Raw genomic sequence first — 25372 nt, 5'->3', positions numbered from 1 at the left:
TTAGCATTAGCAGGTACTAGACTTGTCTATGTGCTCCCTTTGACTCCCAGTCCTTTCACCATGACCAACTGTGAACTGAAACTGATCACCTGGAACAGTGAGATGGCATTGGTACATGCCACCTCGATGGGATTGAATTGGAATCCCCTGGTATGCTTCCAAATTTTTACAAACTGCTTTAAAAAATTTATGTCTATAGTATACAAAATGAAGCACTGAAAACGTCATCTATTTTTCAAATTACCTCCTAATTTCACAGGCAGTCACATCTCCTTATGATGTAATTTATAATTCACTAGTTACTAATAACACTTAAGATGTTTCTGTATGTTCATTCATCATGAGGCTTCCCCTACTCCTTGTCAATAAACTATTGTTTCATTTCTTTGGCCCCTTGACCTACTGAGATCTAAGTAAAAACTGATTAACTATGCCAAGATGCATAGAAAGCTAAAATATGCAAGAGTGTGAAACATGAGGGAGAAATCTGAGCCAAAACTATAGAGGCCATCAATAAACAGACATCCTAATAGTCTGGGGGCCAAGAAGGTAGGTAGCGCTAATTTCAGAAGAATGGAGAAGGAAAGTATGAAACTTTCTACCTTTAGGAACAAAAGCATCAAGGCAAAAAACACAGAGGGGATTCCAGCCAACATATCATCAATGGAATCTGGAACCACAGAACAGGAAACTGTAACAGTAGGAACTTTTACAGTTTCTAGTACTTTTATAATCTCCACATAATTGATGTTTCTACTGATTCTCTCCTGAAAATTAGGAACAAAAGCCACCAAACATAAACAGTTTTTGAGTATTTGCATCCTTGACAGCATAAAAGTAGGAATGGATGGATTGATGTTGGTGGGCAAATGCATGCCTGATTTTGGAACACCTATTTCCAAGAATCATGGAGTAAACTGTAGAATGTATAAAAAAAAATTCAAACCTTGATTTTATTCCTCCTCTTGTTGCTATTGCAAAATGACATTACCAGATGATATTGGAGGAATTCCTCATGCCCAAGAAAAATGGACTACTCAGGATCCTGTGAAATAACTGCCTATGGAGTTCACAACACATGTGGAATAAACCAGCTTATTTTTATTGTTTGGCTTCAAGGAAGAGTTTTGTGATACTTAAGAGAAACCTTGAGAATGTAATACAGAAATCACCTCCACCAGAGACTTTGCAATAAATAAATATGCAGACAATACATGTTCCTCATGTATAATTTGAAATACATTATAATGTAAATTAAATTATAAAATTACAAATATAAGCTTAAAGAAAGGCACTGATTAGAGAATAAATATTCTATTTTAATAATGCATTAATCTACCAAAGACCTCTCCATTTCCTTTGCAGAATATGCAAAAGAGACAAGGTGAAGATGATGCTCTAAACTGACTCCCTTAACATTTCTACACGCTTAAACATATCAGGATTAATGGTATTTTAACATCATTTTTGCTCAAGACTTCTATGAAGAATGAACATTACGTATCTAGTCAAACATACATCAGATGATATAAAAATGATAGCATACTTAAAGCAGAAAAAACAGGATCTTAATAGTTTTTAGAAAGATTTTTTGGGGCATTAATAAAAATATTTTCTGTGAATTCTGTAAAAAGTGTTATAAAAATAAAATTTAAGGGTGATTGTTCAAATAAATGAGATTACCAAAGAGATAAACATCATGTGATTGCTAAAATTTACACCACAAAAGGTTACTTTGGATTTATGATTTTTCTATTAATACAGAATTCCATATTAGTGTGTATACTTATAACACCTATCATTTTTACACCTGAAATTCTTTTTTAAATTTATTTTTAATTTTTTTTTAAATTAAGTATGGTTACCTTCTTAGAACTATACCTATGAAATACTGGAATCTCCTCTATTATATTAATCGAAAGGTTTTAAAATGTCTAAATATAAAATATTTTCCAAGGGAATCATTAGTTTATTCACATATTTTAAATTTTTTCTTAAGAAAAAGTACTAAAATATTACGGGTATATGAATACTTAACATTAACTAGGAGACTAACATAAATTGATTTTCTGGTACCTACTTTAAAGTGAATTTTTGTGTCAAATTCCTTTTTAAAATCAGAATGTATCATTTCAAAGTTAGAAAAGTACCTATTATACCCAAGAAGAGACTATACCAGTTTCTTTTATTCCATACAACTAAAGCCAGAATCTTAAAAACTGACCAGTGAAAACAAGCAACTAAATGGAAACATGTGTACCTGACCATGCATTCAGAAACACATCCACACACACTTCTGGAGAGAGCCCCAACTCTTTCCATCCTCATCTGGACCCAGGCAGTGACGCTGTGATTGAACTGCTTTAAGTAACAACCTCTGTATTCTGTACATTTACGCGTTTATTATCATTCTTATCTTCTGGACAAATCTATTTAAGGCTCTGAAGTCTAGGGTACCACGTGTGCCTGGAGTCCTTCTCAGACTATGTTTGAGTCCACCTGTGGAGCATTCAATTCTGGGATGGTAACCAACAGCACTCTCTTCCTAAACCTAACTTAATGATCTTTCAGTTGATGGTCCCGAGTGCTTACTATGTGTCCTGTGCCTGAAAATAATCAACAAATCACTCTCTTCCTCTTTCTGTGATTGTTGACTTGCTGTTCTACCACTGAGAAACTCTCTAGGCAACCAGGAAGCAACAGGAAGACAAGAGAGGAAGAGAAATGTTTCATTAATGGAAACCGGGGGAAACAAATATCTTAACTTGTATTCAGGTTTCAAGCCAGGTACCAAGGTGCAAAAAGCATTCCTGTAAACCAAATTTCTCCTGATTGATAATCAAATCTAGTAGCCAGCACAAAGAAAGTTCCCCTTCCAACCTGCTCAATCTCACTAGCTGAAATTGAAGGGATAGTACAGGAAAACAAATACGAGTACAAGAAACAAGTCTGCCGACAGATGTACCTGCTCCTCCTTATTTCCCAGCCCATCCAAAATCAGATACAAACTGGCAATCTGCTTTTTAAAAAATTAGCCTATGAAGGAGCTGTTCAATTCTGACTTAAAACTCCAAAACTATGTTTCTTGGCCACAACATCAATGACAAATTTGTGTAGTCACTGCCTACCCAACTCCCTTTGGCAGCAAATTTTCTGTGACAGCCTTTCTTATTCCCTGCTTCCTCAAGTTCAATATAGTTAAAGTGCTTTCAACAATCAAAATAAATAAATAAATAAAACCAAAAAAACCACAACAATCAGGTTTGTTTTTTTTTTTACTGTGATCTCAATTTGTCATTTTATCCTCTCTATTCCAAATTGTAACACTGAATTAGCCTATTTTCTAACGCCCACAGAGGCATCCATTAAGATCTTATTTTCAGGATCAGGACACTCCATTATTGCCTTTTTCTACTACACACAAAGCACCAGGCAAGAAGCCAAAAGACTTTGACATCTGGTAGAATTACCTGTATCTTTTCTACTTCATTTACTGAACAAAGAAATGCAAGCTAATGAAACAATAAAAAATAGCTTTTAAATTCAGAATATTGGGGCCAACGTTGTTGAGTAGTGGGTAAAGCCACAGCCTGCGATGCGGCATCAAGCCCTGGCTGCTACACTTCCAACCCAGTTACCTGCAAATGTGCCTGGGAAAGCAGCAGAAGATAGTCCAAGTCCTTGGGTCCCTGCACCCACATGGAAGACCCAGAAGAAGCTCCTGGCTCCTGGCTTTTGGGGAGTGTACCAGCGAAAGATGTATCTCTCTAACTCTGCCTTTCAAATAAATAAAATAAATCTTTAAAATAATTTTGAATACCCTCGTGCTATAGGAAGTTCATTTTCTGAAAACAAATTCTTGAGCTACTCCAACGTACTCTGTATTCCTAACTTCTAAGTGGACATAAACAATAGGCTGGGTAGCCCAGTGGTTCCCAAAGGTGCATGGTGGTCTTCCGTAATTAAACAGGAAAAGGAATGTGTACTGGTTCATAGAAACACATGCACACATATTATGTGTTCCTGCAAAATTCCCAACAGTTCTTTATTCAAGAATCTGATTTTATTAATTTCCTGATATAAACTGGGGTTCTTTTATGAAAAGATAGTGATAAATGATGTTGGTGTTACATTTTCGAAGTGTATGCTTATTTAGCAAAGTAAATAAACTGATAACTCCATTGGAGTTCCTCAGCGTTTATAATCATTATTTTGCTCACTAGTTAACACAGTTTACTCCTCCCACCTGTGTCACTTAGATCTGCAGACCAGTCCTCCAAATGGGCTTGCCTGGCTCCTAAAGGCTTATGTCTGCAACCTTCTATACAGAACTACCTTGGGCTCCCTGAGCCCTTCTACCCAAACACTGGCATGTGCCTGGAAGATATTTTCAGTCCCCTTTCTAACTCCTCCAGCCAACAGCCAAAGATGGGTTTAGGAGTAGAAGAGCCCAGCTCCCTAGCAACTGCTTCCCAGCAGACTGGGAATTTACAAGAAATTTCATCTCTGCATAGCTTCTTTACCTTCCCTACCATGCTTTCTCACTCCCTTACCGCTTTCTCCTAGAGCACTTCCGCTTATATGAACTCTGGGAAATTACATCCCTGACATCTAGGAAATCTCAAAGTCTAAAAACACTAGTTAGTTTAGAACTCAGGAATGTCACTGACATGCTTGCAGCCCTCAAATAACTTGTTCTCTACCCTCTTGGACTTCTCCCATTCCTTCAGATAGCATTCTCTCACCTCAGCATCTCATCTCCACATATGCGGTCCTCACACCACCTGCCTTTCCACTCACTCAACTCTCGGGTCTTGGCTGGGTCACTTCCTCAGGTCTTATTCCACAGATACATGTGTGTACAGTGAAGCAACTTACGATAAGGTTACTCCATGCATTCATGTTTATAAAAGCAAAAGACTGGAAACAACGAAGTTCTCATTAATGGGGAACTGGCTAATAAGTTGGGGTACATACAAACCAGGTTGTAGGAAAGAAGGCAGATGCTCTCCTTGGGATTATAAGAAAAAATCCAATATATACTATGAAGTGAAATAAACCAGCAAGGTGCAGAAAAATGTGAAAGTTATGGTCACTTTTGAGTATGAAGTAAATAAAATGAATGCCTGTATTATATTTATTTGCATCTGCATAGACACTCTAAAACTCTACAAAGGAAGTTGATTAACAAAGGGGAAAGGATGAGATGTAGGCACATGGAGATTAGGGTACATGCAATACACCATTTTGATCTTTTTAGATTACTAACCTATGTGATTATATCACCTAATCAAATCATTATATGTTTAAAAGTCAGGAGGCCAAACTACAAAAGCAAGAGAGAGGAGTTTTTAAGCAAATTAATGATGTAAATCAGCCTATAGGGAGATGCAGGAACAACTTAAAGCATCATTTACTTTTCAGTGAATATACTTTATACAAAAACACCCACCTAACATATCCCCTAAGGATGTCCCCTAAAGTTTTAGTCTGCAAGCCTATTTTGAGTTGTTCTAAGTATATACGAGCAATAACATAATGCCTCCATGAAAATATTTTAAAAGTCCTATTTCCTACTAACTTCTCAGTTTAGCCCATGTCCTTATTAGTTCAAATTGTGCTTTTAATTTATGCTAAATTATGTGACAAATACCACAATCTATGAATAATGATAGGATGAAGTGTCACAAATTTAAAGCATGCATTACATGTACACATGTGTGATTTCTCCTCAGAAAATGAAGGAATATTTTCAAATAAAATTTGTTTAAATTATCTGAAAGAATGCTTCCAATTAAAAAAGAAAAAAGAAAAACCTGCAGTAGTACAACAACCAAAACTTTATGGCCATTTAACTTAGTCCACTAAAAAATGAATCTTACCTTACTTCAGCTGGTGGACTTGGGGAATAGGGATTTGCAGAACAAGCCAGAATTCTAATGACTGCTCCAGGATGATAGGTTTCCAGAACATGAACAGCCGTAGGATACACCTGCTGTTCAAAAGTTAGTTCCACATAGTCCTGGCTCTGAAAATTAGGTGGTGTCCTCTTGAATGGCAAGGAAGCACTGGGACACTGGTCCCACCAAGTTCCGTATGTTCGAAACACAGCTGTCTGAGTAAAGTCACCAGAACTTGGGAATACATTTGGAACGCCTGCCAAATTCCACATGGTATAGGACATACTATTCTCACTTCCATAATGGGAACTGAAGTCCACTACTTCTTTGGCATATTGGACCACCTCTGCGTTGAGAGGTGAAGTCCGGCTGTTTGATGCTATAGTTCTATGGCTGTTCATCATTTCCCCTCTTGTAGCTGTCCTGGCTCGGCGCCGAAGGCATAGATAATAAAACATAGTCAGAACTGTTAACATGGGAAAGACTGGTGACATCAAAGATGTGAATTATGAAGCTTCAAAAGGTCAGGTGTCCTCTGTAAGACGCATGAACTCTTTGAAGGATGTTCTAAAAAATGAATGGCTTGGTGAAGTGAAATAATTTAAATAAGCAGAAAATGCATGGATAAGATAACAAACAGCTTTACCCCAAATGTAATATTCCAGAAAGAAAAAAATACATTTTAAATTGTAAATGTAAACCTCTAGTATAAACAATCTGCTTAACATTATTTTAAATAATCTAAGTATTATAAATGTATAGAATTTTATGCTTTATGAAAAACAAAACTGATACAAGGCAATGAAAAATGTATGATCCAAAAAACCCATTTTTATACATTATAGCCATCACTCCAGAAACAATAAGTCCTTGAAATTTTTAAATTATTTAAAACGTATGTTGAATCATGGATTATCTAAGATAAATCCCAAAAAAACACAGGCATTGTTGTAATTTCATTTTTTAACATATGATTCCCTATTGTCAATTACAACACTCTTCCAAACACGTTAAGTGCAGATTTCACATTATGGGAATATAGTTTTTTTGGAGCTGACAGATAATCCAGACCACGTAAATTAACTGCCTAACATATCACAGATCACCAGACAGTGTTTAATTTATAACCCTTAGCATTATTTGTCAGGGAAGTCCATGGATGCCTGGCGTCTGGTTTGTTGCCAGCTTCTCTTAGAAATCACTCACCCCAGAGAGAATGGTCACAGGACGCACTTGGGAAATGCAAAAGTTGGCAACCATCCATGTGGCCTGAAATCTACAGGCCGATTTCAGGTGAAAATGCTGAAGCATAACATCCTTTTACCTGTAACAGAACAGTTTTGGAAAAATACTTTTTATTTCTAATTCCAGAAGTTGAACTGCTCCCAAAAGATTATTATTATTATAGGCTAAAAGCCACTTATTAGACACAAAACTTTAAAATTAAGGTTAAATTTGTCTACATTTTGTGCATATTTGAAAAATATTCTAAAAATTTTATGAGTGCAATAAAAATATATTGAGTCTTATCTACACAGAAATCACAAACCCCTAATTTTCATTTCAAACTATTCCTGTAGACACATTTTACTGTAGCTGAACAGTGTTGTTTTTAAAAAAATTGGTTTATTTTCTAACAATCGAGAGTCCAGCACTCTCTAGATGGCCACCTTTGTTGCCAGTCACTGACAACATAGGTCCAGCCCCTTGGCCTCAGGGATGTAAGCTCTTGGCTGTTCAAAGACAGGTTCTTGTCTGTACATTCAGAAGAAACTTCCTAAAGCCAAAACTTGGACGGGATCACCTAATCTACAAAAGCTTGAGTATTGGGCCGGCGCTATGGCTCAATAGGCTAATCCTCCACCTAGCGGCGCCGGCACACCGGGTTCTAGTCCCGGTCGGGGCGCCGGATTCTGTCCCGGTTGCCCCTCTTCCAGGCCAGCTCTCTGCTGTGGCCAGGGAGTGCAGTGGAGGACGGCCCAAGTACTTGGGCCCTGCACCCCATAGGAGACCAGGAGAAGCACCTGGCTCCTGCCTTCAGATCAGCACGGTGCACCGGCCGCAGCGCGCCAGCCATGGTGGCCACTGGAGGGTGAACCAATGGCAAAAAGGAAGACCTTCCTTTCTCTCTGTCTCTCTCTCTCTCACTATCCACTCTGCCTGTCAAAAAAAAAAAAAAAAAAAAAAAAAAAAAAAAAAAAAACCAACCAAACAAACAATAAAAAGCTTGAGTATTAAAACATAGAGCAGAGGCCAGGAAACCCAAGTAGGTATGACATTAACTGAGGCAATGTGGAAAAATCAGAAAAAATCTCAAAGAATATACCATGCATGGAGTATAGACCAACCTCCATAGATGAAATCCCACTCCATTCCCAGGCTAAAATAGAAAAACAAGAAAAAGCAGTCCCAAACTGGTCAGACTTCATCATCTGGCAGGTGTAAATCTGCAACCTCTTTGTGGGACATTTTCACACTGAAAAGACTAAACCCTCACTAAAGATGTATCGGCTCACAATAGAAAATGAACCGCAATGAAGGACAGTCAGCAGATTCAGCCAAGGGGGGAAACCCTAAGAGCAAGAAGGACTTTAACAACTGGAACAAGACTTTTTCTGGAGAAAGATAACAAGGCATTTATTAAAATAAATAGTTTCTGTGGCTCTCTTCTGTTCTATAGTATTTCTAGGATGTATCATGAGTCAATGAATCAGATTCACCTCAGGACAAAAACAGCAGATGATGAAATACAGGCCATACAATAAAACGTATGTGTGTGTGGGAAATAACCACCTAGCCATATTACTTCTTTATTAAAACATTTCATGCAGGACAAGTGTAAATCTGTCAAAAAGAATCTTACACCTACAGAAATCTGAAATCCTTAATATATACTATGAAATTCATGCATAGTTACTTTGTTAGTATACATTTTCTATGAATTTTTTAATATATTCACATGTATTCATATCCATTTTTTTGGATCAAAATAAATTTGTCTTTTCACTCCACTTTCCATGAACTGCTTTAAAAAATACAAGTTTTTTTTTTTAAAGTTTCTTTTATTTATTTGGAAAGTCACAGTTACAGAAAGAGATGGAGACACAGAGATCTTCCATCTGCTGGCTCACTCCTCAGATGGCCACAGTGGCCAGTGCTGGACCAGTCTCCCACATGATGGCAGGGGTCCAAGCACTTGGGCCATCATCCGCGGCTTTTCCCAGGCCATTAGCAGGGAGCTGGACTGAAAGTAGAGCAGCTGGGACTTGAACTGGTGCCCATATGGGTTGCCAGCATCGCAGGCAGCAGCTTTACCCGCTAAGCCACAACACTGCCTTCTCACCTCCAACGAACTTTTTAAAAATATCCCCACACTATCTTTGGACATTACTTCTCACTACAGTCTATAAATTGCTTTAAATAAGCTCCTTCTACTTGCTTTACAAAACTGCTTATCAGAAGTTAAAACAGTTTTATAAAATCAAAGAAATATCTGCAAAATAAAATATCATCATTCACATGAACTTATGCAATAATTCTTAGCAAGATGAAGACGGAAAGTCAAATTTTGTTTGCCATATCAAGCCACAGATTTTACAACTGTTTCCCAGCTAGCTTTACCACTGCAGATCACATGACAATATCAAAACTAGTAAGAATGTCATATGGACAATATCATTTTTAAGCAACTTTGCACTCACACAACATATGTAAAAAGTGGGTTATAAACTGAAAATACATGTACTATATGCTCAAACTTTTTAGTATAGAAAAGTAAAATGAATGCTTTGTTTCCAACTATGGATAATCTTTAGAGATTTTTGGAAAATAAAGCTAAAAATGACAAAAGAAATTTCTGAAAGATGGAAAAATAATATATGGCACACTGAAAAGGAAAATACATTTTTTTTTCAGCAAAGTTATTCTGAAAATGTTACAGAAGTTAAAACTTGTTTTCAAAAATAAACAAAGAATGCAAATAAAAATACAATTTGCAAACCCATTGCTAACACTCTTCATTAATTTTGAACTCCATTCTAATCTAGTAAGACGACACATAACAGTGTTATAGGAGTAGGGAACAATAGATGAAGAAGAAAAGATATCTCCCACTACCTCTCCTTGAGAAATGAAGCTGCAAAAGGAAAGAAAACCATTGTCTGAGGACTCATGTGGGTAGCAAAGACCAGCACAGAAGTCCAGCTTTTCCATGTACTGTCTGGACTTTTGCCAAGGCATACAGACAATCTGCAATAACCGATGCATATCCCAATGGGCAATGACCAAGTATGAAAGATACGATAACTCTATTTTATGAGGAAAATGGGACGCAAAAACAGGTGATTTTTTTCCCAACTGGGGCAAATAAATAAATATTGGTCTGAAACACTAAATTTGTCCAAAAAAGTGATTACAAAATATACATGTTGAAGACATTTTCTTTTCTAGTTCATCCAAAAAGTGACTTTAATTGTAAAGGCTCACAACATATAACACATTATTTTTCATTTATCGAGAAGTTTAACAAGGAGACAGAATTACAAATAGGGTCAGCTTCATTTGTTGTTTAATCAAATCACTTATCAACTATGATTATGAAGTGAGAAATTCTCTACAACGCACTGAATTTTTATACTAGTACAATCAAGAATACAAAACAGCAGCCACTTTAACTTGTATCTTGAGACTTCCATATTCCTTGGGAAACAACTTGCTTTATACAACATGATTTTATTATAATACAACTTTATTTTCAACAGCATTTTCCATATTATAAAATGCTTAACGAAGTTAAATAATACAATTACAGGGAAAGCATTAACAGTGGAAAGGAGAAATTAAGAGGTATAGACAAGAGAGAACATATGTTTACTACTGAGATTTGAAGTGAGATGGGGAGTCGATGAGGCGGAGAGAAACAGGATGGCAGGAACTGCAGAGAAAAGCCTGTGTTTCGGCAGAGAGAAAAAAAAGAAGGAAAACGATTCTTCATAAGCAAACAAAAAGAGACAATTAGAATGAACTACAGCCAGGTAACACAACTAAGTTTACAGTGCGATGAAAGAACTTGGAAAAGAAGCTTAAAACTCAAAAGAGGATTCTCAACTTACATCAAAGTGGAAAGACATGGAAAAAGACAAACATGACAGGTAAGGCCTAGGCGCTTACTGAGGCAAGCCACAGCACAACACTTACTTGTGAAACAGCCCACAGGGACATGTCGATGAAGTGACAGAAAAAAATAAAAGAGCATTTAGACAGCTTTGTGGCATAGAACCAAAAATGCAACAGAATGCATCATGTGGTCATAAATCAAGGAAGCAGCCCAAACCTTAAATGTTTACCATTTCTGAACCCTGAGGAAACTGACCAAGAGATACTTTTTTGAGGAAATGACTTCTGGTTGGATCTACAAATCAAAAAATTAAAGATAAGAAAGAAAATATCAACCAAGAAAAGAATGGAACTATATTTTAATTTGATACACATCCAACACTCATCATCAGTCCTCTTTCTGGGACTGCCCCTCTAGGCTTCTGTGCCAACACTTGCTGCTTTATCCTCTTTGCCTCTCTGATAACTTCTCCCCCACCTCATTCTTCTACAGATATATCCAGGTACCATAAAAGTAAGACTGTCTCTTTTACACCAAGTCATACAAGAACATTCCACCTGCCTTGAGACCTGTCTTCCCCTCCTCCCTTTCATGTCCACACATCCACCATCCTTGCTGTGGATCCACCAGAACACTCACCATGCCCTCAACAGCACATGTACTTTCACGCCTCAGCCTTCTCGAGTCTTCCACCAAGGCTGGGTAGTTTCGGAATGGCCTCTCTCTTCCTCTGCTTGGCACCTTTTTACATTCAGGGTCCAGTGCTGACTACCCACCACAAGTCTTTCCTTTCTTTTATACAGTATATATTATTTGTTATTTCTTATATCCTGAGATATTTCTCTCTCCCAACAGACCACAAATTTCTCAAGTTCAAAGAGCATGTCTTTTAAAAATAATACCCATAGGGTCTACCACAAGCCAATATATGCTCATAAATATTTGTTGTTTCATGGATGACAGCAGAGTAGATGGCATGAGAGAATTAAACAAGTTGAAAAATAAACAGAAAAGAAACCAGGAGCTCTTCAATCCAAGCATTATGTAAATAACAAAATGAAACAAAAAATTCCATATCTTGATATAGAGAAAAAGAGGAGGAAATGGATACTAAAAAATGAAACACAATAGGTAAGACTCAAAGGTATGAACTTCTTTGAAGCTATCCAAGAAGGAATATTATACATATTGAAATTTTACTGTTCAAAGAGAACATAAAAAGTGGTAACTTCTGTTAGTACAAAAGCAGCCCCTGAATACATAAAAAGAGATTTGACTCTGGCCACAAAGAAACTGATTGACATTAAAGAAAGATTCATGAAAGAGATGATTGGACAGGTAAAAGAAAGCTATTTTCTCAAATACAATGCCTTTTTGTAGCACTCCAAATCTATGTTAAAACCATAGGCTGATTATGGAGACCTGAGAAAGCTTTGGATAAAAAAATTCTTTAAAAAAACACATACACACACACACACACAAACAAAAAACAGATAACTGGAGATCCAAGATGGCTGAGTAGGGAAACCCTGCACTCACTTCCAACAAAAAGAACCAGAGCAAGGAAGGAAAGACTGTTTCCAGGAGCTCTACACAGCACAGTGACTATGAAACCCAACAGAAAGATCGGTACAAAGTACACTGAAACTTCTAATCTGGCTCCCTGAGAAAGATAAGCAGAAAACTCTGCATCCTTCTCCATCACCACATCTCAGGAGCCCCAAGTACAGGATTAGTCTATAGTCTTCACTGGATTTAAATCCAGTTTAGAAAACTGGGGTCTGAGTGATGGCTTCTTTCCAAAAAAAGAACCCACATTGTCTGCTTGTCACCAAAGCCCCAGACCCAACCTGTTGCAGTGCAGTCCACTGCTGAATTCCATTCTGTCTTAGGGGACAGCAAGCAGCACTTTCGCTATCAGAAGCCCCCACAGTCAGAGCCATGGTATTTCAAGGGACTCTCTGCATTCTGCAGCTGTAGGCTATTTTTGAGCTGTGAGCCACACTTACTCACTCTGCACAATCCCGGGAAGTCTCCCTCTGCTTCTTGGGACCTGGTGCCTGTTGCAGCCACAGCCAGTATATGAGACAAAGGATCAGACCTCAGGAAGTCCACTTTGGCATCTCTTAGCACAGTGTGCTGGGTGGCCAGGGCACAAACCCCGACATCACCCTTGAATGCCCTGTGTGAACTAAAGACAGTCACTTCTGTATCCTGCAGCTCTGGAACTATGACTGTTTATCCTATAATCCCTGAATAACTTGCACTTGCTCTTATTTGGGGCCTATAAAGTGGGACCCGAAGGGTTCTATCTATCCCCCAAAAAACCAAAACTCAACTCTAGGTTACCTACAAAAAACTCACTTCACAGGAAAAATGCACACAGACCGAAAGTAAAAGGTTGGAAAGAGATACCACACAAATGGCAATAACAACAAAAAGAAGCTAGAGTAGCTATACCCATATCTTACAAAACAGACCTTAAATACAAAACTATAAAAGCAGATAAAGAATACTGGGGTTTTTGTTAAAGATTTATTTATTTGAAAGACAGAGTCACAGAGCGAGAAAGGGAGAGATAGAGAGATCTTCCATCCACTGGTTTACTCCCCAAATGGCTGCAATGGCTGGAGCTGGACCAATCCAAAGGCAGGAGCCAGTAGCTTCTCTCAGGTCCCCCATGTGGGTGCAGGGGCCCAAGCACTCAGTCTATCCTCTGATGCTCTCCCAGGTGCACCAGCAGGGAGCTGGATTGGAAGTAGAGCAGCTGGGACTCGAATAGGCATCCACATAGGATGCGGACACCATGGGCAGTGGCTTCAACTGCTATACCACAGTGCTGGCCCCAGGACATTGTACATTAAGAGGATCAATTTAGCAGAAAGATATAATGATCATAAATATATATGCAAATAACATAAGACCACCCAAATATATAAATTTAATATTAGTAGACCTAAGGGGAGAGATAGACTACAATACAATAATAGTAGGGAGCCTCAACACCCACAGTCATTAATAGACCAATTATCCAGATAGAAAAGACAAAGATGTATCAGAGTTAAAACACAGGAAACAGCAAATGGATCTGACAGACATTTATAAAACATTTATTTACTTATTTTAAATATTTTATTTGTTTATTTAAGAAGTAGAGTTACGGACAGTGAGAGGGAGAGACAGAGAAAAAGGTCTTCCATTCACTGGTTCCCTTCCCAAATGGTTGCAATGGCTGAAACTGTGCCAATTTGTAGCCAGGAGCAAGGAGCTTCTTCCAGGTCTCCCATTTGGGTGCAGGGGCCCAAGCACTTGGGCCAGCTTTTACTGCTTTCCCAGGACTTAGCAGAGAGCTAGATTGGAAGAGGAACAGCCAGGACTAGAACTAGTACCCCTATGGGATGCTGGCACTGCAGGCAGAGGATTAACCTACTGTGCCACAGCACTGGCCCCAGAAAATTGCATCCAATAGTTGAACAATACACATTCTTATCATCAGCACATGGAACATTTTCTAAGACAGAGCACATACCAGGCTAAAATCAAGACTCTGTTAAGTTAAAAAAAAAAAAAAAAAAAAAAAGGAAATCATATCACATGTCTTCTCAAACCACAAATGAATAAAACTAGAAATCAACAAGAACAACAACAGAAAATTGCCAAATACCTGAAAGTAAATACCATACTGCTGAGTGCCCAATGGATCACCGAAGAAATTAAAAAAGAAAAAATTTCTGAAACAAATGAAAAGGAAAACATAATATATCAAAATAAATGGGACACAGCAAAAGCCATATTAAGATGTAAGTTTATGGCAAATAATTGAATACTTTAAAAACGTAAAAAAGTTTCTAGTAAACAATCTAATGATGCACCTCATAGACTTAAATAAACAAGAACCTAACCCCAAATTAGCAGGAGCCCAAAAATAATAAGGTTCAGCACAGAAATAAATAGAATAGAATCTAAAACCATACAAAAGATCAAAAAATTAAAAGCTGCTTTTTTGAAAAGATAAGCAAAACAAACTTTTCACCAAAGAAAAAGAAAAACTCAAAGAAAATTAGAGATGGAAAGGAAGACATTATAACTGATATCAGAGAAATACAAAGGACTATCTGAAACTGCCATAAACAGCTATATTCTAACAAATTGAAAAAACTCCAAGAAATGGGTAAATTCATGCACATACACGACTTGCCAATGTAAAATCAGAAGATACAGAAAATCTAAACAGACCGGTAACGAGTAACAAATTAAAGCGTAATTAAAAGTCTCCCAACAAACAAAAATTTAGGACTTAACAACTTCAAAACTGGATTCTACAAAACATTTAAAGGGGAACGCCAGTATTTTCAAAGTATTCCAAAATACTGAAAAGAATGGAACTCTGTCAAACTTTTTAAGAGGTTAGCATTACTCTTAGACCAAATTCAAAGATGCAACACAAAAAGAAAAGCAAGGAACAATATCCTTGATAAAAACAGATGTAAAATGTTTCAACAAAATATTAGCGAACTGAATCCAACATTACATCAAAAAGATCACGTATCACAACCAAATGTGATTTATCCCAAGGATGCAATGATGTTTCAACATTTGCAAATCAATAAATATAATAAATCACATGAACACAATGAAGAACAAAAAGCATATGATCATCTCAATAGATGCAAAAAATTTTATAAGATTCATGATAAAAATGCTCAACAAATTAGGTATACAAGGAATACATCTCAAATTATAAAGGTTACATATGACAAATCCACAGCCAATACCGTATCAACTGATAAGGAATATCAGAACAGAACAGGACCAATAAAAGATTCTACCTTCACCACTTTCAGAAGTGTTAGCAAGAATAACTAGAAAATAGAAAAAAAAATAAAGGAAATTGGAACAGAGGAAGTACAAATATCCACGTTGGAAGATGACATGATTTTGTTCATGGAAAACATACACACACCTTCATAAAGCTGCTAGTATTGATAAACCAATTCAGTAAAGTTTCAAGATACAAAATTAACATACAAAAAGCAGTAGCACTTGTATACAACAATAATGATCATGTGGAAAGAGAAATCAAGAAATTCTATTCATAATAGCTATAAAAAATCAAATACTTAGCAATAAATTTAATAAAAAATGAAATATCTCCATAATGAAAATTATAAAACAGAGATGAAAGAAATCATCAATGACACACATAAAAGAATGGAAGATGTTCCTTGTTCATGGATTGGAAGAATATTATTAAAATGTCCATACTTCCGAACCAATCTACAGTTTTCAGTGCAATTCCTATGAAAATATCAAAGACATTCTTTATACAATGAGAAAAACCAAACTTAAAATTCATAGGGAACCACAAAAGACCCAGAATAGCCAAAGTAATCCAGAGGAGGGGGAAAAATCAAACTGGAGGCATAACAATACCAGATTTCAAAAAAGACTACAAAGCTATAGTAATTAAAATGGAATGGTACTGGCATAAATATCTACACATAGATCAATGGGACAGAATAGAGAATCCAGAAATTAATCCACATACATACAGCCAACTGATTTTTGACTAAAGTACCAAGAACATACATTGGAGAAAGGAACAGTTTTTTCAATAAATGGTGCTGACAAAACTGGATAGATGTTTGTAGAAGAATGAAATTAAATTGCTATCTCTCACTATATAGAAAAATCAACTGAAGATGGATCAAAGACCCAAATGTAAGACCTGAAACTATGAAATTGCCATCAGGGAAACACTACAAGACACTGGTATAGGGCAAAATTGGACAAATGGGATTCTATTAATCAGAAGCTTCCACACAGCAAAAGAAACAACACAGTGAAGTCACCCAACAGAATGATGAAAATATCTGTGAGCTATTTATCCAACATATTCAGAATATATCAGTACCTCAAACACTTAACAATACAAAACCAACTATTATTGGTTAACAAATGAGTAGAGGACCTGAACAGATAGTTCTCAAAAGAATACAATTGGCCAATTAATATGTGAAAAAAATTCTTAATATCACTAGATGTCTGGGAAATGCAAATGAAATCCACAGATATCACCTTATTGCTGAGTCAAGCACTGCAGGGTGTCAGGTTAACCTGAAAGAGGAACAGTTTAGCATAAGAAAAAGCAGCAGACTCTGATTAAAGATTTTGTTGTGAGGAAACCAGAAGATAGTGTCTACTGCCAAAAGTGGAGGCAGAGCAGAGGCCTCAATATCTGGTTACCCCAAGATTTTATTATCAATGCTGATGTGACTGATTAATCATAAAAAATGTGCAGTTTCATGAAAATAGGGTTTTATGATGAGAGAGTTCAAACATAGTAAAACAGGGAACAATGGAGAGTTTCAGTGTTTCCTTGAAAGACCCCTTTGCTTAGAAACTAGGATTAAGAGAACAATCACAATGTGGAAGAACCTTGAGGGGACCAAATTATTAATAGCAGCTAACGTTCCACTTGCTGTTTAGCAGAGGAGCCCACAACATTTCCTTAGCTGTTTTGGCATCAGGTCAACTGACCACTACCAGTAACACAATTTGACCGGTCACCACTGCAACTCGGCCAAGCATGCTTTCAGCAGAATTCAGGCCATGCAGGTGGTTCCTGACAATCTCTGTTACAATGGCCACTGCCAAAAAGACAGTAACAAATGCTGACAATGATATGGAGAAAGCAGAACTCATATACACTGTTGGTAGGAGTATAAACTAGTGTAGCCCCTAGGGAAACAGTTCAGAAATTTCTTTAAAAACTAGATATAGAGCTGCTGTATGATTTAGCAACTCTACTACTGGGAATGTAACCAAAAGGTATTAACTCAGTTTATCAGACAACCATTCTATCATTTTTATAGCAGTACTGCTCATAACAGCAAAGATATGAAATTAACCAAGGTGTGCATCATCAGATGAATAGATAGAAAATGTATTATATATACACAATGGAATACTAGTCAGCCATGAAAATGAATGAAATCCTGTCACTTTCAACAAAATGCATGGAAGTGGAAGAGATCACGTAAAGTAACTCTGACACAGAAAAGACCTATGTCACATGTTCTTTCTCATATATGGAAGCTAAAACATAAAAAGCTGAACCCAGATCAGTCACTGCTAGAGGCTAAGAGTGGTAACTGAAGTTTGGATAATGTGTACCAAATCAACCTTAGATCGCAGCAGTCAATTCCTAATGTTATACAGCATAGTGGGGAGATTACAGGTCATGATAACCTAATATATATCGTCTGAACCAATAGAAGGAAGAAGCTCCAAGCTTCCAAACATAAATTAATATCAAAGGGGAAATGTGCACTGTATACATGTATTGAAATATCACTCTATAGCCCACAAATGTATACAATTATTGTTAATTTTTTAAACAAGTTAATGAAACTGCTAAGAAACCAGAGAGACCACTGAGTCAATAACATAAGAGCAAGGATAAAAAGGTTAACATTACTTTGATATTAGATATGCTATGGAGAATAAAGTCCAGGTGCTAGCAAACACCCCTTTTTCTTCATCGTAGTAATTTCATTCAATCTTTCCTCTCTTTTGTGTTGCTATAACACAGCAGCTGAGGCTGAGTACTTTATAAAGAGAAACAGTTGATTTAATTCACAATTGCAGTGGTTCAAAAGCATGGCATCAACACCTGCTCAGCTCTGGTGAGGCCTCATGGTGGATTGTTTCACATGGTGAGGCACATGCAAGAAGAGCGCCAAGACGGCCAACTTGCTGCCAGACAACCCATTTGCACAAGAACAAATCCAATCCATAAACCCAGCATTTATCCCCGCCAAGGGCAGCGCCCCATAACTTCACCCACCTCCCACAATGCCCTACCACCACAGCATTGCTACACTGATAACCAAGCCTCCAGCACACCCAAACCTTAGCACATTCCAATTTTACTATATATGCTTAAAACTAACATTCTTTTTAAATGTAAGAAGACTAGCAGGCATGTTATCTTAAGACTTCTCAGTAAATTCTTCTCCAGTTAAAACCTTTTAATTAGGAATTTAATTGTGGATTTAGAATAACCATAAACCTTCAGCAAATGCAGAATGAATATTATCTGGTTGAGGAAAATTTTAATGGAGAGAAAAAAATGGAATCTCTAATAAATGTACACTAATCATGTGAACTTACTTTTGTCAAACACTAGCTATAGATTAACCCAAAGAACATTGTATCTGATAAAAATATATCGTTGTCCCTTGGTATGTGTGCGGGATTGGTTCCAGGACCCTTTGTAGACACAAAAATCTAATGATGCAGAAGTCCCTTGTATAATATAGGGTAGTATTTACATATAATTCACATCTACTTGTTTATTTAAATCATCTGTGGATTATTTATGCTACCTAATACAATGTAAATGCTTTGTAAATAGTTTTTGCACTGTACTCTTCAGGGATAATGACAAGAAAAAAATCTGTGCATGTTCAGCACAGATGCAATTTTTTTTCAGATTACTTTGGATCTGTGGTTAGTTGAATCCACAAATGTGGAACCTACAGATATTCAGAGCCGAAACAGATTGTTATCCTGCCTAATAAAAATCCAAGAACAATATCATAAGCCTGCAACAACTAACCATTATAGCAGAAAAACAAGTAACTAAAATGATATAACATTGTTGAACTAACACTTGGTAAAATTTGCATTCACAAAAGGCACCCCAATTTATGTGTACAATCTGATGAGTTTTTAAAAGATTTTTTGTACAATTCTTCCACTTACATTTATTCTTTTAAAAATAATTCTATTATTTATAATTTTAGATTAACATGTAATGCCTGTACATTTCATGAAGATAGTGCTCCAAATACAAAGGTAATTGAAAAGCTAGTCATCTGACTTAACTGTGCATTTTCATAATTTTGGGGAGGAAACCCAAAGCCCATAAGGAGAAATAATGAAATGGCAACATTTAATAGTTCTGCATAATAAAAGTTTTCCAAAAAAAAAAATTAAAAGATTTAGACTGTGAGACAGTACTAGCAAATGGCAAACTAAGTCATTAATAGCCAAGGAAAATAAGCAAAGGATATGATCATGTAACAAAAGAAATTCAAATGACTGACAGACATATGCAGATAACCAACTCCATCAGTATGCAAAGAAATGAAGTATTAAAATAGCATTTTTTACCCATAAAAATGACTAATCATATTAGCAATGATTATTTTTGAGACAATACTCAGATTCTGCATGTCTTTTAAGAAGTCTTCTTCATAATTATCTTTTCAATCGTGTTTATATAGCAAATGGCAAAGACAAAAACAAGATTCCCTCTAAGGCATAGGGCAGTTTTGTTTTCTACACAGGAAAATAAACACAATGTCTCCCTGTAAGGCAAAGATCAGGCAGGTTTACTTGAGGCCCACTATAAAAGATTTAGGTTCCCTGAACTCAGGATTCTTCTTCAGTAACATCCCCTATTACAAGTGCTGGTGTCCTATGGTCCTTGCCACATCACCCTATGGAACTGGGGCTCTGACAATCAACACAAGAAGATGATACTTTAGCTACAGTTATTGCTGTGCTCTGTCGCTGATCAGGAGTTTTCCATCTTCTGGCAATATCCATTCTTGCAATAGGGTATAATCTGACACTTGACAATCTTTGGCAATCATATGGCAAAAGCAGCACTCTTATCAATTGAATATATTTACTCCTACAAACAACCTTTTCTGAAGAGCAATATGGTAGATCTCCCAACTTAAAATATACATATAAATTTTAACCCACCAATTCCACATCTCAAGTATGTACCCTAAGGAAATAAGCTTGCAAATACATACTCATACAGTAGTCCCCCTTAGCTATGGGAGACACATTCCAAGACCCCCATTGGATACTTTTACTTCTGAGAGTATGAAATCACTTATATAAAGTGTGTGTGTGTAGCCGGCGCCGTGGCTCAATAGGCTAATCCTCCACCTTGCGGCGCCGGCACACCGGGTTCTAGTCCCGGTTGGGGCGCCGGATTCTGTCCCGGTTGCCCCTCTTCCAGGCCAGCTCTCTGCTATGGCCAGGGAGTGCAGTGGAGGATGGCCCAGGTGCTTGGGCCCTGCACCCCATGGGAGACCAGGAAAAGCACCTGGCTCCTGGCTCCTGCCATCGGATCAGCGCGGTGCGCCGGCTGCAGCGGCGGCCATTGGAGGGTGATCCAACGGCAAAAGGAAGACCTTTCTCTCTGTCTCTCTCTCTCACTGTCCACTCTGCCTGTCAAAAAAAAAAAAAAAAAAAAAAAATAAAGTGTGTGTGTGTGTGGGTGTGTGTGTGTTTACTTACATATTTTTTTTCCTTTTTACTTAAAGGAAACATTTTACAACTTCCTTTAGCAAACATGAATTGCCAGAATTTGCAACCTTGCACTTTGGGGCCATTAAGTAAAATAAAAGTTACCTAAATGCAAGCCTTGTAACAGCTGACCTGATAACCAAGTCAGCTACCAAGTGATTACCAAGCAAGTACCATACCAGCATTCCGTCTGCTTACATTGAGCAATGAGATGATTTGTGTCCCGTGTGGGGACAGCACAAGATTTTATCACATTACTCTGAATTCTGTATAATTCAAATTTATGAATTGTTTACTTATGGACTTTTTGGTTTAATATTTTTAGACCAAGATTGATTGCAAGTAACAAACCATAAAAAGTGAACCCATGGATGGGGGCAGGGGATATGGCACATACAAAAATGGTCTTATAGATTTATTTGTAATAGAAATAAATTTGGGAATTGGTTAAATAAATCCTGGGCCATTCCTGCAATGAAATACTAAAAAGACTTTTAAAAAGATGCTACATGCACAGCTATAGAGAGACATTCATCAATGAGGACTAAGTGGCAGCAACAGAAAATTATAAATGATACATCACCATTTATGAAACTAACGTAGACTTACATGTTTTTATATCTGGAAGGAGAGAAACAAATCATGAAAGAGTGATGATCTTTGTGGAACAGGGTTACTGAGTGGGTGAGCATACAACACTTTCATTTTCTCCTTTGGCTATCTGTTGCTTTTTATTTTTTAAAAAAAGTATTCGTTTATTTTATGATCTAGTAAGTTTTAAAGTGTTTATTACACGAAACTTGAAAATGCACATTTGATAGATTCAGTAAATACAAGACTGAGGGATCACTTTCCTAGGAATTTGTATCTCAGGACTGCTGAAGTCAGATACAGAATGTCGTGATTCACAACTGAAGTGGAAAGATACCACACTTTGGAAGGCAAAATGCAAAGTCAAAAGACATGCAGATTTTGAGGCAGGCTGTTTCTCTATACACAACTCAAGAAAAATGAGTAACAGACGGAATTAATTTAACAGCTGATGATTCAACTAACCCTGGCAAAGCCAGCTAAAAATATTAATGTCAATAGGTAAGAAATTTAAAGGGTCAGGATGGGGAGAGGGGAGAGGCAAGGCATAAACAAAAGGAATCAACTCGTCCCTACTGTTTATTCCAAAGACATTTTAGTGATATCTACATTATCCTCGCCATTATTTGAACCACTACACGTTAAAACACATTATAAAGCTACAGGAGTAAGAGCTGCAGGGCATTATCACAAGGAAGTCAGTGATCACTGCACAACAGTTCAGAAAGAGTTCTCAAGCATATACAGGAATTAGGGCCTGTGATATATGAGCACATAGCACTGGGGCTAGGGATAGACTTCAACAAATGATGACGGGCCACTGGCTAACAAAACAAAAAATAGAGCCATAATTCCTGTCTCACAGCAATACAATACAAGAGCATTATTATAGCACTGGAAGAACTAGAACAGAAGAGGATGTTTATACACAATTCATGTGTCAGGAGTCCTTTCTAAAAATTAACTCCATGAAGATGAAGAATGTTGGCCCCAACAAAATAAGAGGATGAGGCAGTAACAACAACACTGCATAGAAGGAGCAGCTTCTGTCAACTGACCCTACTCATCCGTGGAAGTAACAGATGACCAGTTGAGGGTACTTTAAGATAGCACTGTGCAAAGTACTACAATTGCATTACTGCATCACTGCATTTAGTTAAAAAAAAAAAAAAAAAAAAAAAAAAACAGCAACCTTATATAGAGGTGGCCTCTGATTTTGAAGTCAGCAACAGAGGGAAGGGTATTAAAATTCAAGATTCAGAAAAGCCCAAATGTGGAGCAATTCTTTCTGAAGCAGTGCTCTGAAAGGAGTTCTGGAAAGACGGTAATACAGCGAACACTTGGAGTGCGCACTGTAAGGCGATGTATGTTCCTACTGGGAAGACAAGTACACTGGCCCTTTTCACCCAAGAACTTACAAGTATGTGCTATGACGACTGATGCCTTGATATGTCCAGCAAGCTCACTACCCAACCAACAGGTGCAACATGTAGGACACAACAGAGAAGCTTGAGGCGAGCTTGAGGGGGGAAAAAAAGAATCTATATGCTGAACGTAAGCAGCCAGTGAACACAGGAAGCAGAAAACGCAACTTATGTCTTCCAACAGCCCAGAACACGCAGAGATCCCTGTACTTGGTGGTAGTGAACCCTCCGGGGCATCCATCCAGCCGCGGTATTCCACCAACGCAACGACCTGATACAGGTTTCCATCATCATAACTTTCTAAGTATTTGCATATTTCAACTTATGGATGCATACCGACGTTTTGTGGCAATGAGCACTGGGAAACCAAAGAAACCCCAAACCACCCCCACTTGCAAACATGTTGACAAGGAGACCAAGTGCATGGTCACCATCACCTTCTAGAGAGGTACCCCTACACACAGAAGCAGGCTGCAGCTGGGAATCTAGTACAATGCTGAGCAAAGATGACATGGGCCCAGGAAAGCAAAACCCATCAGAGGTCAGAGGGAAATCAAGGCAGCAGGCACAGGAGGGCAAGTAGCCGACAGGCGGCGGCCAGGCCGCCACTGCGCAGGGCGCGGTGGCCACAGACCCCGCAGCGTAAACAACCTGTGCTGCGCGCACGCCCGCGCGCCCTTTAGCTACACCGGCGCAGAGCAGCAGCGCCCAAGGCACCTAGCAGTTTGAGGGTCCCCAGCAAACTCTGCCAGCACGGCCGCCCGGGCAGGAGCGGATGGCCGGGGCCTCCGCCCGGCGCCCAGGCTCCCCAAAGCCCGGCGCGCTGCCCGGGCCCCGCCCCAGGGCCGAAAAGAGGAAGCCAAAGACCCGCAGGAGGGGGAAGTAAAGGAAGGGCCGTACCCTGTAGGGTCCGGGAGAGGCGCGCGCCGCGGGCCTCAGCAGCGACCAGGCGGCGCGGAAAGGCCCTGGCGCGGGGGCGACTCCCAGACTCTGGAGCTGCGGCAACACAGCGGCGAGCCCGGCCCAGCGCGACCCGGAAGGAAGACGCGCAGGCTACGAGGAGGGGCGGGGAGGAGGCGGGGCCTGGGGAGGCGGAGCCCAGGGGAGACCGAGAGGCGGGACGGGGAGGAGGCCCCGGGGCCCCGGGAGGCGGGGCGCCGCGCCTGCCTGAGGTGCTCGGCGAGTCCGGACCGCCCGTGGGAGGAGTTTCCCGGCCTGGGGGTACCCTATAAATGGCCCAGCTCCTATGCAGAGGACGAGGGTTGCAGGTCCTCTGCCACAACAGTCCCTTTCGGGGCATCAGCCGGCCGCCGTGTGTACTGCAGTGGTGCTAAGGGTTCAATCCAGAGTTTGCGGGCCCGATGATGCCTAGGTATGACAGCAGGTGCTGTTCCGCAGAGGAAGTGGAATACTTGTTATGGGCGCTCTGGAAGCATAATTCATCAAGTCTACAAACCTCTTCTTCCCCTCATACAAGTCTTTCCTGCAGGTTGATTTCCAGTCCAATATTTGGAATCCGAGACCACACGTCTCATGAAGAAGATGCTCTCGTGGTCTCCCTTAGTCATTTTGATTTATTTTCAGTAGATATCATATGATATTTATCTTGTTGGGCCGATTTCTATGAAGGTGGAAAAACATTTAATAATGAAATGTTGAACACATTATTTGCTGCTGTCTGATTATTCCTCAAGAGGCAAAATACTAAGGATATTTATGTGTAAGTTCTATATGTGAAAGAAACCAATGTATGATTTGTTGTAAGAAATATATATAAAAGTGGCTGCTTAAAAAATAAATTGAAGCTTAAACCACACACCCCCAGCCATGAATGTCACCACCAATTTCTTTTTTTTAACTTTTATTTAATGAATATAAATTTCCAAAGTACAGAATATTGATTACAATGGCTTCCCCCCCATAACGTCCCTCCAACCCGCCACCCTCCCCTTATCCACTCCCTCTCCCCTTCCATTCACATCAGGATTCATTTTCGATTCTCTTTA

General features: G+C 38.5%; 1 protein-coding gene across 25 annotated transcripts in view; it reads right to left on the bottom strand.

Moving 5' to 3' along the window:
* FBXL4 (F-box and leucine rich repeat protein 4) overlaps window positions 1–24444 on the bottom strand; it is an 84715-nt gene extending 60271 nt beyond the window's left edge. For 3 of the 25 annotated variants that reach the window (XM_089332842.1, XM_089332848.1, XM_089332851.1), the window contains exons 1-4: window positions 24267–24423; window positions 14681–14747; window positions 7107–7224; window positions 5883–6467 (exon numbers count right to left, since the gene is read on the bottom strand). In XM_089332842.1, coding sequence (XP_089188968.1) covers window positions 5883–6394 — 512 coding nt within the window. In that variant the 5' untranslated portion in view covers window positions 6395–6467; window positions 7107–7224; window positions 14681–14747; window positions 24267–24423. Of the gene's footprint in view, window positions 1–5882; window positions 6483–7106; window positions 7225–14680; window positions 14748–24266 lie in introns of all 25 variants that reach the window. The other 22 variants (XM_089332849.1, XM_089332852.1, XM_089332860.1 and 19 more) reach the window with 17 other exon arrangements.
* Window positions 24445–25372: the final 928 nt, after the last annotated feature.

Source organism: Oryctolagus cuniculus, chromosome 5 (genome assembly GCF_051225735.1).
Source record: "Oryctolagus cuniculus isolate XC-2025 breed Fujian yellow rabbit chromosome 5, ASM5122573v1, whole genome shotgun sequence".
NCBI classification, from domain to species: Eukaryota; Metazoa; Chordata; class Mammalia; order Lagomorpha; family Leporidae; genus Oryctolagus; species Oryctolagus cuniculus.
The sequence above is the reverse complement of the archived record's forward strand: the minus strand, read 5'-3'. Positions and strand labels throughout refer to the sequence as shown.